This window comes from Galleria mellonella, unplaced genomic scaffold (genome assembly GCF_026898425.1).
Source record: "Galleria mellonella isolate WM207_F2 unplaced genomic scaffold, CSIRO_AGI_GalMel_v1 utg33, whole genome shotgun sequence".
Lineage (NCBI taxonomy): Eukaryota > Metazoa > Arthropoda > Insecta > Lepidoptera > Pyralidae > Galleria > Galleria mellonella.
The window spans coordinates 14,563,279-14,583,630 of NW_026442079.1; the positions used below are offsets into that span (position 1 = coordinate 14,563,279).

A 20,352-nucleotide genomic window follows, 5' to 3' on the forward strand; every position below is an offset into this window, starting at 1 on the left:
TCTACGTTGTATGGTTGAGTTTCAGTTTGAAAAAGTAACAACCAGTTCTCAAGTACAGCAACAAGCAGTTTCATCAAGCAGATTACATATATATATAGTCAAAAAAGATAATGCTTGACTCGAATTGCTTGATCGTTTACGAACCACTTTAGAGAAGCATATATATATATAGTGAGCCGGCTTTTTAAAAAGTGAACCGAATCAGAGCTCCCAAAACAATAACAGCTACTTTTAGGGTCGCTTTCTTGTTTCCCAATATGCAATAAATAGAGTAATAACGAGGTGAGCGGGCGGTGCGCGGCGGGGGGCGTCGGGATGGCCTATAATTGTTCGTAATTAGCATTTGTGTACGCCCGCTTTCGTGTTTATGGACTGTTTATTGCTTAATATTATGATATTGAGGAGAAAAAATGTGAAGAAGTTGATAATTCGTCAGAGTGTCGTTAGGTCGTTAGGGACTGTGGGAATGTTTATTTGAAAAAGAACGACTTTTTATTTTTAATGGGAGATAATGGAATGGTAACCCCACCCGCGCTATTGGCATACACCGGCGGGGCACCAGTGAAGGATGATAGGTAAGGATGAAGCAGGCCAGTTAGCCCGTCGTGACGACTTCAACAAGAATTGTTCACGATGGTTTCCAGGGGGAACCACGTGGAGGTCGACCTGACAGGATATATTGCTAGTAATGGGACTATTTGACCTCATTACTAACAATCCCTTTCCCCCCAAAAAGAACGACTAGGCCCAGTATAGTAAATATGACGTTGCTGTGTTTTTAAATAACTATCAGAAATGAAATGAATTTATTTGGCGAGAATATTTGTGATTTACAGATAGAGAAGTGATGAAAATTGCATTCTACCTCTGAGAAGGTGAGCAAATATTTGGTCAAATCTTAAATCAGATACGTACATGTTTTTAATTTTAATTACAAATATTATTCATACTTTCAGATTACAATTGCATTAATTACCTAATTTTAAATTCACGTCAATAATAACCTTTTACTTTTAATTGTCGTTATTTTATTGGGGGGGACCTGGTGTCTAAGATACAAGTTACGACTTAGTTTGGGCTCCAGATCTCCCACAAATTACGATACTTTTATTTTGTATAAAGTAAATAATCTATACATTGTAATTGTACCAGAGGGAGACTTTGTACAAAAGTCGATTGCTTGGGTACCTCTGTCCCATTCGTGTTTCAGCCGTGAAGCAGTTATGTTTGCATAGCTGTGTTTCGGTTTGAAGGGTGGGATATGGCGTGAATTTACAGGATACAGAGAAATAACACCTGAGTCCTCAGGAATGGCAACGCATGGGGTGTATCATGGGCGAAACAGCATACTCTGTTTTGTCCACGGTACTGCTCATGTTTATAGGCGACGGTTACCACTTTCCATCAGGTGGGCCGTCAGCTTGTTTGCCATTCTAAGTTGTATAAAAAAAATGTGGAGATAAATAAACTAATTTTATTAATATAAAAAAATAAATAAAAAAAAAAAACAAATGTGCCATGAGTTGTCTGTAGGGGGGATGCTAGCAATAGGTATACCCTATCAAGTCAACATCCACGTTTTCCTCCCTGGAAACAGTCATGTTGAAATCCAGGTGTATTCATCACGATGGATTAACAGAACTAACTGCCTTTTCATCACACCTATCATCATTCACTGGTGCTCCGCCAGCGTATATCGTTAAACATTCCTTATTACATCCGGTTACAACTCTATTATTATCCATTAAAAAGAAATAAGGGAGAAAGAGGTTACCAATATTTGCCAAACTTGGCGACCAGGTAGGCATTACATTGAGGCTTTTGGTGATGTTTTAAGAAAGATGCAGCTGACTGTTTCTTGACCATTAAGTTCCCTTAATTTTCTCTTGTACGACACCCACGGGAAAGGAAGGGATGGTCCATTCTATGCCGGGACCACACGGCGTGTTCATGGAATACTGACTAATAAATAATCAAATATTTTCAGACCCATTCATAATAATTAAGTATCTAATCTATTGACATGGGGGAAAGGGACTGTTAGTAATGGAGACTGAGAATCCCATTGCTAACAATATACCCAACCAGGTCGACCTCCTCGCGGTTCTCCCTGGAAACTATCATGGTTAATTCCTGATGATTTCATCATGATGGGCTAACTGGCCTGTTTTCATTCTCATCTATCACCCTTCACTGGTGCCCCGCCAGCGTTTCCCGTTAGCGCAGGCGAAGTTACGATACCATTTTCACCCATAAAAAAAATTATTGACATGATAAACGTTAGAAATATTGTAAATTATAATACCTTTAAATGTAAGCATTTCTTATGTGAAAGTTTGTTTGTTCCCTTGTAACGTTTTAACGGCTTAACCAATCACTGCGAAATTTGGTACACACATACTATATGTAATAAAGAAGAATATAGACTTTTTACTTTTTATCCCGGTCAGAAAATAAATCCCGGTCCCGTGGGCGAAGTCGCAGGTAAAAACTAGTACTTGCATACATACAAATCCGCCCGCCCACAAACGTTCTAAGGATATTTTATACAAATACTGTTTCAGACTGCTACCGTGTTCGTACCGTGTGACGTCACGTTTTGCAAACAATCCGCACGCGGGCGACGAGCGCTCGTGTGACGTCAAAACTCGTAGAAGTAGAAGGTAACGGCGCGCTCGCCACGCCCAGCCCCGCCCCGCTGTCGGCGCGTATCCATCCACTACATCCACATATCTCTATTTACAACTCTAACACTAACACCATAAAGTCCAATATCGTGCCGCCGACACTGCGAATATCGGTTGAACGGAATCTGCACAGAATACGGTTTCAGTCAAATATAACCAGTATTTCATAGTTGTTCTCGAGAAGGGAGGCATTACTGTGTCGTATATGTGATGCGTATGTTACAATGTGTTAGGGATGCAACGACGGGTTCTGTGTGAACGGCGCGGCGTATTGATTTCGCCTTAAAAAATAAACGTACCAACAAGACAAGAACGTCGAGGGATGTCGTATTGTAAGTAGGATATTCTGAGAACACAATTGAAATATAATATTGTTTATTTAAAAGGACTTTTTTAAACAGCATTTTGTACGTACACACACAGATATTGTACACACACACACACACAACGTACTCACATAACGACTGACTGGCAATCTTAAAAATGAAGCAAGAAATGTGTTACACTAGTGTGCGTGTTTTGTAAATGTGTGCATTGCTTGTGACAGGTCTGAATTTATATGGAATTAAAGTTACAAATACAGCAAAAACTCATGTATTTATTACTATAATTTTTATTTCAATTCATAGACATTCAAAACTTTATTAGTATTAAATTAAATACTTTTATTTTATTCTACTAATTCGTACACAAAGTGTTTTTGATGGTTTTATAATATTGCATTTTTTTTTTTTTTTTTTTTATACAACTTAGAATGGCAAACAAGCTGACGGCCCACCTGATGGAAAGTGGTAACCGTCGCCTATAGACATGAGCAGTACCATGGACATAACAGAGTATACTGTTTCGCCCATGATACCCCCCATGCGTTGCCATTCCTGAGGACTCAGGTGTTATTCCTCTGTACCCAGTAAATTCACGCCAAACGCATATAAAGAGAAAAATGTTTACAGTGTAATCATGTGAAAAAAGGGGAACTTTGTGTTTTGTTTTTCTAGTTTGTAATATATTCAGAAACGGCACAATTCACTCTAACCAATAATCATTAACCATCATCATCATATCAGACTTTAACTGTCCACTGCTAAAAATAAGCCTCTCCCTTGGGGAGTTTTGCCAGTAGTTGCCACGCTTGGCAGGCGGATTGGCAACCGCAGTCAGGCTCTAGACATGTTTTAAGAGGGACGCTAGTGTCTATCCCTCGGCCTTTTGTAATATTTGATTCATCCGTCATCAGGACCTTTTCCCAATCTGCTATTGTCCAATTCTTATGTTTTATCGCCCAATTAAGTGTCTTCTTTTTGTTAATAAGTTTAAGAAGTAGTTTTGGAACCCCTATGCATCCCTTGAATCCTGCGTTACAAAGTCTTCTTTTAACTGTGGATACACTGACTGCTATATCGCGATCCGCATTAAACTGCGCTGCTAATTCCGATATAGTTAATCGTCTATTTCATTTCCTATTAATAACTATGCTCAAATATTCACTCGACGTTGCGGCTCTCGGTCTACCTGAACAATGTTTGTTGCATATTGTTCCTTCAGCTGCAAACTTCTTAACGATGTAGTCAACAGTTTGTCTTGGTAGATACCAAACCAAACCATTTCAAAACTCAAAACATCTCACGATGACTTTTACCGGATGTATGAAGGCCGATTACTATGCCCCTAATCTTTTGGAAATATCCCTTAATTTTACCCATTTTCTTGAAAAATGAAACGCACTAGTGGAAAATAAAAAAAATATTGGTAGACTTTAAGTACTGAGCTATGGAGAACGTGTTTTCTGGCCAAATGATATCATATAACTGACGTAAAAATATTTGTAGTAGTTATTTTATATTTTACTCATGTTTATTTCTAAATAACACTATTATAATTTTATGACCAGGAGTTGGCAAATGACAATAAGCTGTTTCCGATTGTACTGTAGATAAGTAATACATATGAAATGTTAGCGTTTTCTTGTAAATATTTCCGGATGCGATAAAGAAAAATACAGCAATGTGTTTTGTCTTTAATATACATATTGAAAAAATCACGACATTTGTAATCATATAATGTATAAAGCTATTCCCGAGGGCCGGAAGGCGGAGAATTACATAGCACCAATTTTAGGTCGTCGTCGAACGACGCCGCAGGCGCTAGCGATGGGTAAACGACCAGATGCGTAAGCATCAATGATGATGATGGCACGGCAATCACGACGAACACGGCGAACACGATGACTGGAAGTAGGATTGTCATCTTCGCATGCACTCGTCGTGTCCAACGAAAAGAATGATACCTATGAATATATTTTCTCTCTGGAATTTTTTTTTGCTATATCACTCGAGAGGAGAGTGTTAATCGGTTCAACGAGCCATATATTTATAATGATTTATAATGACTCTACACATATTCAATTTCTATCAAATAAAACTATGTATTAACAATCATTACGACACTGTTCTATATTGTTTTCCAATATAAAACACACTATGAACAAATTCTATGTTAGAACGAACGGAGTTAAAAAAACTATGGCATATTCTACTAGGTAAGGTTAGCGCGCCGACGCATTACGATCACTATCATACGAAACTATGAACTATTTTTCTACACATAGTAATCGTTTCTCGTCACTGAACAACACAAAACGAACAGAGTTTCGTACTTTCAGTCAAAATGTTTATAATTATTCTTCTCTATCCAAATGTTGCGTGGAAGAGATCGCTCTTAGCGATAAGGCCGCCCATTGTTTTCTTAGTGTAATATTTTCTTGAAATTGTTTGTATTCGTAATACGTTCACTATTGTAATGTTATAGAGGAAACAATAAAGAGTATCTATCTATCTATCCATCTGTCTAACAATACTATACCTACTTTTTAAAACTACTATTGCACTGCACTTATAGATAAACATTTGTCTTTCCAAACGTTCTTTGCGTTCCCGCAACGTAAAATGTAAATCATTTTTAATCTTTGTAAATTAATTTTAGTCGAATAATCACTCGAGCTTACCTAATAGCTATCGGTTAAGGTTTCATGGATTGTTAATTGAAATCGTGCAAAAACAAAAGCGTACGCAAAGGAAGACAAATTTATTGTTATTTCCGTGTTTTGCTTAGAATGTTGTTTTAACTATTTCTGACACTGCATGTCAGTCTATTAGGACCGCAGATACTCTCCTTAATTTATGGTAGGTGCTCATCACGCCAAAGTAAAACAGTCTAAATTCGATGTGAATACATTATTTTATAATTAAATTTAAATGGCCATGTTCCAGTTTTATCATGCGACCAGTTCCTTTTCACAAAATATAAATATTCATCCATATATACGTATCTGTCACGAGATTTATTCATTATTTATAATATTACATTGATAGCCCTGCAAATAAGCAAAATTTCCTATTAAAACAAATGCTTGAAAAACAGATTAAAAATTAAATAGTAATACGTAAAAATAAAGCAGGTCAAATAAAAGCTTAAAGAAGTACAGACCTTCATTCATATCTTGCATATCATAGATTGAAGATAAAACCTGTGGTTCTAAATAGATAAAATTACAATGCTTTGACAAACTTACAATGCTCTGACAATGGTGCGATACTAAACGGTCACATTTTGACACCAACATTATATAAACAAGCAACAAACAAGAGGAAGTAATTCATGGAAATGTAGTTATTACGAGATTACCTTCCGATAACACCACATTTGCATTTGCATGCCCCGATCGCTGTCTACCCCGTGACAGATAGTTGCCGTGACCCCTGTCACTTAAAAAACCAACGATGAAGCGTGAATAGTGTGAAACTCTCCCCATTATGTGGCAAGCGGCCCCCGCTGAGCCATTCTTGTCGATGCCTTTGTATGCGGTGCAGAGCAGATCGCTCCACACCGAAACGCCACCACATATGTAGATACCGCACACTTATCTATACGAATAATTTGTATCCAATACTTTTTGTTACTCAGTCTTGAAGAAGTGCCAAATTGATCCCGTGTACGGATCAAAGCGAAAACAAAAATATATCGCGAGTCCCGTTAGACATCGACGCTCGTCAAAGGATTGTTGGGACAAATGTTTTGAATAAATCGCCTCCGATTTCCGTGCGATTTGTCCCCCGGCCCCGCTGTTATCAAACGATTCACCCCCTGAATATAAAATGGCGAAGGAAAACCTCTATTCGCAAGCCACCGGATTGCTTATTGTTATGGTAATTTAAAACGAAAACCGAATATTCTCCGCGGTTCATACAATTGAATACAATTTATTCCGTTTATTTGATGTATTGCTTCAAGCAGAATACCTACATCATCATCATTTCAATCAAGAAATGTGCACTGATGAACATAGTCTGCCTGACGACTGGTCCTGAGCCACTCGCATCCATTGACGTTCTGCAACACATTAGAGATTGTCGTTTCAGCTGCTGCGACAACCCTTTTTCCTCAGGTATTCTAGGAAAAAAGGATCTACTATTTATTAGCAATAAGATTTCCCCTACCCAACTTGATTAATAACAAGGGTATTTCTGTTTGCGATTGGAGTGAACACATAGTCGTAGAGAGATATTCCGATTAAGAAATCCAAACAACATTCTTTAAAATATTTGAATAGCTAAGCGTGCCCATCGACACACTAAAGCGCACCCACCCACTAAACTTAATCTCCCAAATACATTTATCATGTTCAGCCGATAAAAATGCCATTCAGATCAGGCGTACACAATGAGATACAAGCTCTCCGTACCTGATACGGGCCGAAAGTCAATTATATTCAAATATAAATCGGATTTGCAAACGTAAGCTCATGACAATAGTGTAGGCAGGCGCCGCGATGCCACCTTTAGGCCTCATTCCTGGATAATGGTCGGAAGCCGGGACAAAAGCGGGACAGTTTGGTTTCCCCGGGACAATGCCACGGTCTGTGTCCGCTATCACGCCTGCTTGCCGTCACACATCGCCCTCGGCGTGTCCTATTCAATTACGTTTTACTTTGTGGATTACGCAGTCACACTAATATTTGTGAATTCCTTGTGCCATTATGTTCGCTCGATTGAGTCGAGTGTGTGGAAATTGTTAAATGATTTACTAACATGTATACAATGTTTTCGGTGCTTGCCTACGTACTTTTTACATTTTATTATGTTTTACTAATAAACCCTACAGGCGTTCGGTACAAAATTTCTTTTTTCTTTCCTCTAAACTTTAATGTAACTGGGTAGTACGTGTGTTTAAAAATAATGAGCTAAATATATACAATCGCACTTATAAGGAGTTGTAAATTTTTTTTTATACAACTTAGAATGGCAAACAAGCTGACGGCCCACCTGATGGAAAGTGGTAACTAGGTTATTCCTCTGTACCCAGTAAATTCACGCCATATCCCACCCTTCAAACCGAAACAAAGCCATGAAAACACAACTGCTTCACAGTTGAAACACGAATGGGACAGAGGTACCCAAGCAATCGACTTTTGTACAAAGTCTCCCTCTGGTAAAATGCTAAGTGCTAGTGATGTTAAATATTGAATAAACATCTGGTTATTTTAATGTAAAAACTACCGGTTGAGCTTACATGTAATTAGATCGAGAAAGTTAGACTTGTTTCGGGATCAATTCGGGACCCTTAATCATGAGCGACTGTAACAGGAGCGCCTAACTGCGCGGCTCGGCCTATGAGCACAAACTCTAAGCGCTCGCGGTACCGTCACAGATAGGCGTTCGGAATTCTTCGGGTATGAACAGCTGGGCTCCGTAGACTTCCTCTTTGTCTGCCGTGTCACTGACTGTGTTGGTAAGTCGTGTGCATACAGTGCTCACAGTGTCGGCTTTCAACTCGACATCTTTAGCATTGACCATGGATGTAACGAGACGCGCAATCAGGCTTGTGCTCGCGTCATAGTTGCTCATGATTAAGGGGTCACGAATTGATCCTGAAACCTGTCTAACTATCTCGATCTAATTGAGTGTAAGTTAAACCGGTAGTTAAAACATAATGTGTGCTTACAAAACTTTTAACGATAAACTATCTAGGTAGTTTAGGAATCATCAACTGAGATGACTTTTTGTTCGTCTCTATTTTTTTTAAAGATATTTTTACCCTTACCGACATGACAATATCATTGCTTCAAAAACTGTACTAAACTACCAATAATAACTTGAGACATAGAGAAGACAGTGTCGCCCAGAGTCGAAGACAATAACTTACGAGATGACATAAGCTCAAGATATCTCCAGTAAACTCAAAATTTATGACTTTGAGATAAAACATGATGTTAGTATATGTCCTATTAATATTATAAATGTGAAAATTTGTAAAGGTTGTTTGTTAGTCTATCATACTTAAACGGCTGAACAGATTCGAATGAAATTTGGTATATGGCTTAATTACATACTAACAAAACACAGCATATTTTATATACTGATGCACGAAGCAAAACCAGTTTTTTTTTTAATGTAAGTACCACCTAGATCCCAATAACTATAACCGACATGGCTGTCAAGTACGCGACTCTATGAAGCAATAGAGTAGGGCCGCTCATTTTAACAGCTTTATCCGACCAATCAATGGTATTTCGCAGCGAGCCCGCGTCACGCCTGCCGAATGGTACTGACAATGTGAATTTTGTATGCGTCGCTTGCGGATTCAATACGCATCATATGACACAAGCGAGCACCGCGGCCCGACCGTTACAGCGCCTTTTGTCAGCCTTTATTGGCATTCAATGACGGTTAAAGTATTTTTCGACGGTACACTATAATATATATTAATTTTTCCATATCCCCCCCGGAAAAGGCTGTGAATTTTGTGAAAATACAGCTGGTACTTCAATGAGTCCAATATGAGAATGAAGTTTATTGGCTTCGAAAAGACTTTATTAAATCATTTCTATATCGATTCGGATAATTATTTTGGCGGAAATGTCATGTTGAATCGAACATGCATAACCTAGACGAATACAAAGTAATCAAGAATATCTTACTGGACGTCGCTTTAAAATAAACTACTGCTTCGAGTCATTAAATCTTTCTGAATTTCTTATTGGTTCAATTTCTATTCAATCTTTTATAAAACCTTTTATTTAAATGTAATATATAGAGCATGTTAAACACTTAGTAATAAATTTATTTAACGTAAAATTATATTATGAGTATGACATCTAGCTGGTAAGATGTCAAAATTTGACCAACAAAAAGTCGTCATTTGCATAATTTGAAGCAGAAAGCAGAGCAAACAAACCCTTCTAAATGACGCGTTAAATATACTCAAACAACGTTATTATACACGAGTAGCTCGCTCGTTTTGGGCTTAACAGAAAAAGTTTCGAAAAAAAGTGATATCAGTCAACTGAAGTCGGGTGGAGGACAATGCGGCCGCCGGGGATCTATTATGCGGTGTCAATGGCCCCCTCAAGAAATTTGTTACGAAGATTTTGATAGGTGGCAACTGCTTTTGTTCAGAGGGAGCGGAGTCGACACTGTTACATATGTGCGGTTATTATTTAGGTATTGTCCCGGGACAACTGCGCCGGGGCCGGTGGACGGGTGCTCGCAGCTCGCAATATATTTATTGCTCACAAAACGCCGTGAATTTGTTTTGGGGTGTCGGATCGGCACTGAACGTTAATGTTCGTGGATTGTTTGTTATTATTTGATCGGAGCCGGCTGCTAGGCACTCGAGGAGTCAATGGATTTGGTTCCGTACCTGTCACAATAACGACACTCGTGTTATTCGGTTAAATGAACCCTCCCGGATTATAGAGTGCAGCAGTACTTGTGCACTGCATTATTTAGAAATGTGTACGTCGTTTTTAGGAAGTTGTTGGTGGTAGTGATTTGTAATATAATTCCAGATTTAACTCTATTGTCGCTTATCATTAGTACATCATCAGATTATTTCTCGTAGTGCTTTTTTTATGGATGATGATGAATTGGTAACACCGTCCGTGCTAACGATATACGCTGGCGGGTCACTAGTGACAGATGATAGGTGAAAAGACAGATCAGTTGGCCCATCGTGATGAATACACCTGGAATTCAACACGATAGTTTCCAGGTTACCTCCTATTTCTAGTGGTCGTAGTTCCAATTTATAATAGTATTTTTTACCAATATATAAAATAATTTTAATTGCACTTCATTATGTAGTATATAGTAGGCACGAGGCGGAAGGGATTGTTAGTAATGCGGACTACCACTCCTATTGCTAACAATATACCTTGTCAGACCTCCATGTGGTCCCCCCCCAAAAACCATCGTGCAGAATTCCTAGTATATTCATCACGATGGGCTAACTGACCTGCCCTTTCATCTCACCTATCATCCCTCACTAGTGCCCCGCCAGCGTATACCGTTAGCGCAGGCGGGCTGCCCATTCTATTGTCATCCTTTAAAAAAAAATAGCAGGCACGTGGTGAAGTGTCGCCGGTGGCGCCACGCAATGTTAACTCAAGTCCCAATATTAAATACGTTAGGCATGTACCTACATATTATGTTTTTTCCAACTTGAAAAAGAAGGCTATGGAATCGACTATATCCATGGTTTTAGATTCAAGTTATGTAGTACTTATCAACTGATTTTCTATGTTTATTTTTATTTAATAAAAAGCATTAACTTACGACGGTGCCTTTCTAATCCTGTTACATTTGAAACCATTTTTCTGGATCACAATTTTATTTAAAAAAAAAAAAAAATTCATAACTTAATTATAAGTTCAGAAACTTAATTTCAGAGGGGTAGCCGAGACGAATAAACAAAATAACAATTTGTTCAAACAATTCAAACATTTTACCACTTCTTCCCTGTGACCGCCAAAAATACAGCACAAACGTAATTACAAAACAAACGCTTGTTGCAATTGCGACAAATAACACGTTCGATTATTGAATCAAAGCAAGGGCTGGGTGTGTTTATGCAACGGCTCTATTAGATTAGGCACACAACACCCCCGTACAACCCCGCGCACCGCCGCGACCCCCCGCTCGCCCCCGCGTGCGGTCGCGACATCGAATCGCTCGCGACGCCCCGCCAATCATATAAACAATGCACGCGCCTAGCTTTGTCCGTGGCACATGTGCAACACAACTCTATAAACTAATTGTCAGTTCGCAGACTGTATTATCAAATGTAATCTTGTTATACGTTTCGTTTGGGTGTCGGTTTAATATGGAATATTGTAATATTTGTTCATATTTTAGTTACATACGTACTACGATGTACCATATGTATAATTTTTCCTCTTGTTGGAACTCTTTTTTTGTCTTTAAAATATTACGTCAAAAACAGGTGATATTGGTATCTATATATATCTGATCTTCCATGTTTTGTGTTCAAATCAATCAATCGGTTATGTATTTGCATAAAAATGGATATGTAATTATAAATGTAAAAATATATTATGTTAAATGTATCTAATAATAATATTGATATTTTGGGAGGGAAAGGGATTGTTAGTAATGGAGACTGAGAATCCCATTGCTAGCAATATACCCAACCAGGTCGACCTCCTCGCGATTCTCCCTGGGAACTATCATGGTTAATTCCTGATGAATTCATCATGATGGGCTAACTGGCCTGTTTTCATTCTCATCTATCACCCTTCACTGGTGCTCCGCCAGCGTATCCTGTTAGCGCAGGCGGGGTTACCATACCATTTTCACCTATAAAAAAAATATATTTTTTTTTATTCCAGTAAACTTTATTACAAGCATTTATGGATAGTCATTTTTTTGTGATTCTGCCATCCATTTGGAATGCAATTTCAGCTAATGAGAACAGGCAAGGAACTCAAGTGTTGTTATTTTTCAATAAAAGTTGATTTTACAATTATTTTGTGGCGATACGATCTAGCACATGAGTTATTTGAATTATTGGTTATATCAAGTTCATTATTATAAATATTGTATTGAATAACATGTCAATCAAAATATATTCAGATGGCAATAATGGCAGATTCAATACGTAACATCACTACATAGTATAAATCAAAGTTTTAGATCTTTAAAACTACTCAACGGATTTTGATGCTGTTTTTTTTTAATAGATAGAGTAATTCAAGAGGAAGGTTTATATGTATAATATAGGAGAGAAACACTGATAATTTTAGAGGTTTCTAATGTCGGCCGGCGGCGCTATTTGGTATCAGCATTGCACCCGTGCTAAGACGGGGCGGGTTGCTAGTAGATAATAATTTGAAAGCCCCTTGCATGACCATGACTTGCATGGCCAGGCGCGTTTATATTTATATAATGCAATGTTACATAGAGATGTGGAGGGATGTTTTACTATCACAAAGCGTACAAATATAAATAATGGTACTGACTGAAAACCAGCGCTGTGCAGCTGTACACATTGCACTGGGACACTCGCAGCATCAGCTGAGCCAGTTCCTTTTGCCGAGTATGGGACACTTCTTATGTTTGTATTTTCTGTTATAAATATATTTTTCTGCCAATAAATATTTTCTATTCTATACTATTGTTACATAATGTCACTTAAATTAAATTAATTACGATTGTAATAATGACAATTACAATAATAAATATTTATTTAAATTTAATTACAATTCATCAAAAAAATATATGCGTTAAAAAGCCGCATTTTAAATTAAAACCCATTTAGGTATCGTTACTGGGTAGTTTTTTTAATGGGTGAACATGAAATAGCAACCCCGCCTGCGCTATCGGTATACACCAGTGGAAGATGATAGGTGAGAATGAACGCAGGTCAGTTGACCCACCATGATGAATTCGACAAGAATTAAACATGATGGCTTCCAGGGAGAACCGCGTGGAGGTCGACCTGAGAGGGTATATGGCTAGCAATGGGGCTGTTAGACCCCATTACTAACAATCTCTTTTCCCCCATTACTGGGTATTAGGTAATTGTGTAATAAGCTTTAACTAAAGCAAAGGTTTTAGATTTGTTTTTAAATATAGTACACAGTTATAATATTAATATGAAAAGTTATTATTATATATTCTTTATTGTACTAAGACATATAGTAACAGCAATAAGTTAATAACAGTGTTAGAAAACGCGTACTTATCTCTAAAAGAGATCTCTTCCAGACAACCTAACGCAGTGGCATAGGAGGTAAAGGGATTGTTAGTAATGGAGACTGAGAATCCCATTGCTAGCAATATACCGAACCAGGTCGACCTCCTCGCGGTTCTACCTGGAAACTATCATGGTTAATTCGTGATGAATTTATCATGATGGGCTAACTGGCCTGTTTTCATTCTCATCTATCACCCTTCACTGGTGCTCCGCCAGCGTATCCCGTTAGCGCAGGCGGGGTTACCATACCATTTTCAATCATCAAAAAAAAAAAAAAAACGCAGTGGCATAGGAAGTAGTGAGTGGGCAGTAGTAGTGCTAAACAGAAATTAAAATAAATATTTACATAAATTATAAATCGTTATATATTTATTTATTATATATTATATACTTATAGTTATTTATTTATTCTTTATTGTACACAAAAAATACAAACATACATATTAAATAAAGATGTACAACAGGCGAGCTTAACTCTGTAAGAAAACCCTAAGTGGAAAGGAGTATTAATTATTTTTTTTTTTTTATGCAACTTAGATTTGCAAACAAGCTGACGGCCCACCTGATGGAAAGTGGTAACCGTCGCCTATAGACATGAGCAGTGCCATAGACATAACAGAGTATACTGTTTCGCCCATGATACCCCCCATGCGTTGCCATTCCTGAGGACTCAGGTGTTATTCCTCTGTACCCTGTAAATTCACGCCATATCCCACCCTTCAAACCGAAACACGCCATGCAAACACAACTGCTTCACAGTAGAAACACGAATGGGACTGAGGTACCCAAGCAATCGACTTTTGTACAAAGTCTCCCTCTGGTGAATTAGTTAAAATATCTTGGTGGTGGTATTAGTTAAAATATCTTTTTAATATAATATGGTGTAATTGTCGCATTAAATGTGTAATCTAATGTAAAACACGTTGTCTATAACTTAGCGACACGCGGCCTCAACCGTGTACAGCGTAAAGCAGGTAGCACCGGTTTTTTTAATTATATTTACAGTTATTAATTATTGTAAGGCCATAGCCAAAGTTCACTGACACTGCGATTTTAATATTTGATGTCCTTAATTTAATTGTCAACAAGTAAAGTTTTTGTCGTGTGGTCCTGGTATAGAAAAGGCCAACCCTTCCTTTCCCGTGGATATCGTAAGAGAGTATCATGGGCGAAACAGTATACTCTGTTATGTCCATGCTACTGCTCATGTCTGTAGGTGACGGTTACCACTTTCCATCAGGTGGGCCGTCAGCTTGTTTGCCATTCTAAGTTGTATAAAAAAAAATCTTATTCAAGTACTATTTCCATCTTGATCATTGAACATATCCATCATTCACTGAACCATCGGCTCCAGCTGAATTCCTTGCATTGCTGCAATACTTTGAGATTGTTTTTGCAAAATCTTTATTGGAATGCCTTTCTATTTGAAATGAGTCTTACCAACATTCTTATTACATTTTTTGCCGTCGCATCACTGTTAGATTTTTCAGTTTTGTTTATTTTTCGCTTATTTCATGATGGATTTTATCTAAGACTTGTATCTATTGTAGTTTAAGATTGTATTTCTTGGAAAATTTTTAATATATATATATATATAAATAATGCTGTTCATGTCTATAGTTGACGATTACCAGTGGCTACCAGGTGCCTATTAGACATTCGTCTTATGAAAAAAAATTAAATGTTACAGACGGAGCACCGCACGTGCTGCGCGTGCGGCGAGCCCATCGCAGATCGGTTCCTGCTGGAGGTGGGGGGCGGCGCGTGGCACACGGGCTGCCTACGCTGCTGCGTCTGCGCAGTGCAACTCGACCGACACCCCTCGTGTTTTCTGCGAGACCGCCAGGTCTACTGCAAGCAGGACTATGCCAAGTGAGTCCCCTGAAGCTTTTAGCGATAACGCGACTACCAAGACGTTAAAAAAAACGAATATTGTTTATGATAAGTGGCAATTACCACTCTACGAGTATGATTAAGGACAACTATTAACTCTGTATTTCGTTACTTTTGGATACAACATAAAATCAATGTTTTGCCCTTTTGAGGGCAGAGCAATGAAATGAGATGTGCCCATTTTGTATTAGTGTGACACACACATGAAAAGAAAAGAAAATGTATTACATCCATTATGTGTTTTCCTACTTTAATATTTCATTTCTCCATTTTTTTGTACATGTCTATCTATGTCTTTTGTTACTTGTGTGCTGTAAGTAGTGCAAATAAATTACATATCTATTTATCTATCTACCATTACAGCATCCATGAAGATATCAGCATAACAGCGCACTTTTAAATAAATGTATGTAACTAGTTGATATTACCTCAAATTAAATCTTCAATACGCAGCTATATTGTAATACTTTAACTGCTATTAACTATTAGTATACGCTTATTGTGTAGTTATTAAAAGTTATAAAAATATGTATAATCTTACGTTGACTGGTTCACGGCTAGAACCCTGGCCTTCTGATCCCTCTATACATTGTCGAATCGCGTGCTCGCATCGAACGCTTTTCATATCGACAATCGTCAATATATTTATCATTTAATATTTCATCGAAATTAACAAATGACGTGTGCTAATGAACATACGTGCCTTGCTTCGGCGCAACGACGCCGACCTCGGCGGAGGAACGTTTCATAAAACGTTACAATACGTACAGAAATTGTTTATAAAAACAACTTGTGCACACACATCGTTTAGATGGTGCGCACGTTAATTCCTTTACAATACACTGCCTACGTCCAATTAACCTTCGACGTATTAAAGTTATATTATACACAGTCATCGCTTCCCGAGTCATCCGTGCAGTGGAGTACGCGGCCGAGGAAGATGGCACCGGCCGGCTACGGAGCGCTCCTTTCGATTTGTTGTTGCGCATTAGACAGGGTTATATGTGGTATGTGGCGAGGAATGCTCGCGGGGTAGGCGGTCCGGTGTGCAGGTGACCTGTGACCCGCGCGCTGTGTGGCGGCCATGATGCTGCACTATCGGCAGCGTCCGCGCCGGTCTTTTTGTGCACGGACGGACATCGATACGCGTCGGAAAATTTACAATTGATATAGGCCCCGATCTGATCTGGCATTTTTTTTTTGTTTTATCGCATGTTACCAGTCTTTGCATGGGACTCGATGAGAACCATTATTCATAACATTGACAGGGTGACAAGGAAGTGAAATCAAGACTGATTTTAGAGATTAACCGCATCATTTGGAGATGTTTACAATGATTCGTAGGTACTGTTCGAGCGGGGACAGCGTGAGAGAAATAAGAAATGATGGATCACATTTTACGGATTTTTTTTTATGTCAAAAGACTTGATTGTGAATTTAAAATGATTGAATTCATGGTAGTGGTATGATTCAAATATTTATTGCACTTGTGAGGTACAGAATAATAGAAATTTGGATATAAAATTATGAACACATTGCGCAGTCGTGTCCTCGATTTTATTTACTAGTATTTATCCGCGACCACATCCGCACTTTCGAGTTATGTAGATCGACCGGGATAAAAAAATAGCATATACCCTCATGCAAAATTGCACGACAATTATTTAAGTGTCAGGAGCAAACAAACTCACTTTCATATTTAAAACATTAGTATGACTTTTCTAACTTAGTTTACGTGTTCACTATATGATATTTTATACTAGAGATGCTATTTTCAATGCATCTTATAGGCATTGTCTGCCTATATTATAAACATATTTTGAAAACTTAATACATATTTGCAATAAATGTTCTAAAGTAAATACCTAGTTATGACGCTTGATAAGTGCTTATAAAGTTTTACTGAACTAATGTTCAGCAAACATTTATTATTGTCTCATAGGAAACATATAAACCGGTACGGATATGAAATAATGATGCATTCGATGTTATTATAATATACCTAAATGTAGATTAATGAGTTTTTAATTTCATGTACACGGTCGACATTCAATGTGCAATAAATTTATAACGTTCGTACTTCCCTCGCGGTCATGTAATTTATTTTCAGTTATGTCACTGTACGGACTAGATATTTCATTATAGCTGTTGGACAATAATGTTAGCGTAGTAATATTATTTATTTAGCTTTTGACCGCAACTTTGTACGCGTGGATTTTAAAAATAGGTATCCATTCTTATGATGCCGAGACAAACATACAAATAGACAGGCAAAAATTCAAAAAAATTATATAAGTAAAATTGATATAAAAACTGTGTTACTTCTAAAGTTTTTATATCAAAGTATTCTTATATATTTTTTAGAATTTTGACGATGTCTGGTAAACATTTTAGTTTTTTTTTTTTTTTTTTTTATAAAAAAGTTACTATTGTTTATTATTCATAATTTTAATATAATAAGTAAAGTTTTTGGATTTTATTTGTGGTAAGGGAATGAGGTAAAGGGCGTGTAAGTTCCATTACATCGAACTAAGATTACTGCTTCATCTGTAAGTGTACACGCATCATAAGCACCTTGGTAGAAGTACCTAATTAAAGTTCCTAGTTTATGATCAATATTTATGTTCTATATAAACACGACTACAATCGTGGTATCGCGTTTATTGCTCGGAACATCATTATTGCGTCGACAGGTATGCGAAAACGTATCATGAACAAATACAGGTCTCACTAAGTATATGTACGGGTATACTAGCTTTCACCTGCAACATCGTTCGCGTGAATTTTAATCCAACGAAATAAATCACTACTAGATGGCGCTTCGCTATAAAATAGATATACACTTAATTTTAAAGCAAACATTCAAAAATGTTGCTGTGAAAACGGCATCTAAATTTTATGACTGTGTTTACGTTTATAATTGGGGGGAAAGGGATTGTTAGTAATGGAGACTGAGAATCCCATTGCTAGCAATATACCCAGCCAAGTCGACCTTCTCGCAGTTCCCCCTGGTAACTATCATGGTTAATTCCTGATGAATTCATCATGATGGACTAACTGGCCTGTTTTCATTCTCATCTATCACCCTTCTCTGGTGCTCCGCCAGCGTATCCCGTTAGCGCAGGTGGGGTTACCATACCATTTTCACCCATCAAAAAAAAAGTTTGTAATTATTTTAATTATTCTTTAAATAATGTTTTGCACTAAATGTTGCCATCTACAATTTTTCGATAAAAATAAACAAAATATACTAAAGGAAGTGGCATAACCTCAAATGTGTATTAAAGAATTTAAATATAAACAATACCTGATCATGGAAATGGGTCACCCAACAGGTGTGAGAGATCCCGAGATCTATTGCATGTCAAATAATAAAAGGAGGGCAATGCGCCGAAGAGTGGTTTTATTGAAAATTCGTCGGTCTAATGTGACGTGGCACAACAAAGCGGTCAGTGGGAATGTTGCCAGAGTAAAAAACGTACCGGCTCGCCGCGGCCGTGACTTGCAACACTGACGTTTTCATTTGTCATTTATTTTGATTGTGATAACTGGATTTGACGTGATACTATATATTTTAATCGTGGCAACGATATATGCGAGGAACTAAGGACCACCGTCGGCTTGTGATAGACCGTTTGGCCGGACCTTGTTTTTGACCCTATCAATGAGTATCATAATTTATTTACGTACGAAACGGTTATTAGTTTGTATATTTTAGATTCAGAGGTTTCCACTGTTTTGATATATATACCAGTCTGCCATTTAAATTTTTTTTAGTAATTAAAAATGTTTATTTCCTTTTTTATATACAATACATAAATAGATGGTGCTTCTTTTATTCTCTAACAATTTTAGTTATTTAAGCGGCCGTTAAAGTATATGGGATTAAATTAATACCAATTACAAAAACCTAAATCCAGGGAAACTTATTAATTTACCTCAAGTGAATATTATAAATATCACAACTAACCCTGTATATTTAGCCCTTATAAATATTTCTTGTAGCCATTTGCTATATGAGGCATGTGTGAAATATTTACGCTCTCTTCTTTATATATACTTTCTCTTGTCATAAAAAGAGACGACGTTACGATAAAACATGTTTCGACGTTAAATGTATCCAACTAGAATTTGTTCGCGAACGTTACTAGAATCCGTCATTTCGTTCGTTATTATTGCTCGGCAAACCGATGTCGCTGTTAAAAAACAACAGCCCGAAAGGTGCTCGTTAAATCCCGAGCGGTGATCGTGTCACAGTTTAAAATAATATTTGTGTTCGGTACGCGGCGCGTTTAACGAGTGGTGTTGCCAGCTACGTAAATCGGCGGTCGCCGTCGGCAACAATCGTAATTACTTGTGTTGATATATCATCTGTGCAGTGTTTATTTAGCGCACCTTTTTGTCTGGTAGCGGGCCACGCGCCCCGTTTTGCTGCCATCCTGCCTTTTGTTTTACGGGAACGGCCGGGCGCCTCAACTTTTTTAATTTCTATTCACATGAACAGTTTATTATGATACAACAGGTACACTGTTCATATTAAACATTAATTTGTTATATTTTAGAATTAAAGGTCACATAAGTGATAATCTTCTCTTATTTTCTTTTGTTTGTATAAGATCGTTAAACAAGTGGTAATCTTTCTCCTAATCCCTGCAAATAAAGTCGTCGGATACTACACTTACTAAAACAAATATAAATTACAAACATCCAAACATCTTTA

General features: G+C 37.5%; 1 protein-coding gene across 1 annotated transcript in view; it reads left to right on the plus strand.

The window, feature by feature from the left end:
* The window catches only part of LOC113518786 (LIM/homeobox protein Awh), a 67,983-nt gene that overhangs the window by 29,639 nt on the left and 17,992 nt on the right, over positions 1–20,352 (plus strand). The window contains exon 2 of the mRNA XM_052896682.1: positions 15,430–15,611. Within this exon, the coding sequence (XP_052752642.1) occupies positions 15,430–15,611 (182 nt within the window). The remainder of the gene's footprint in view (positions 1–15,429; positions 15,612–20,352) is intronic.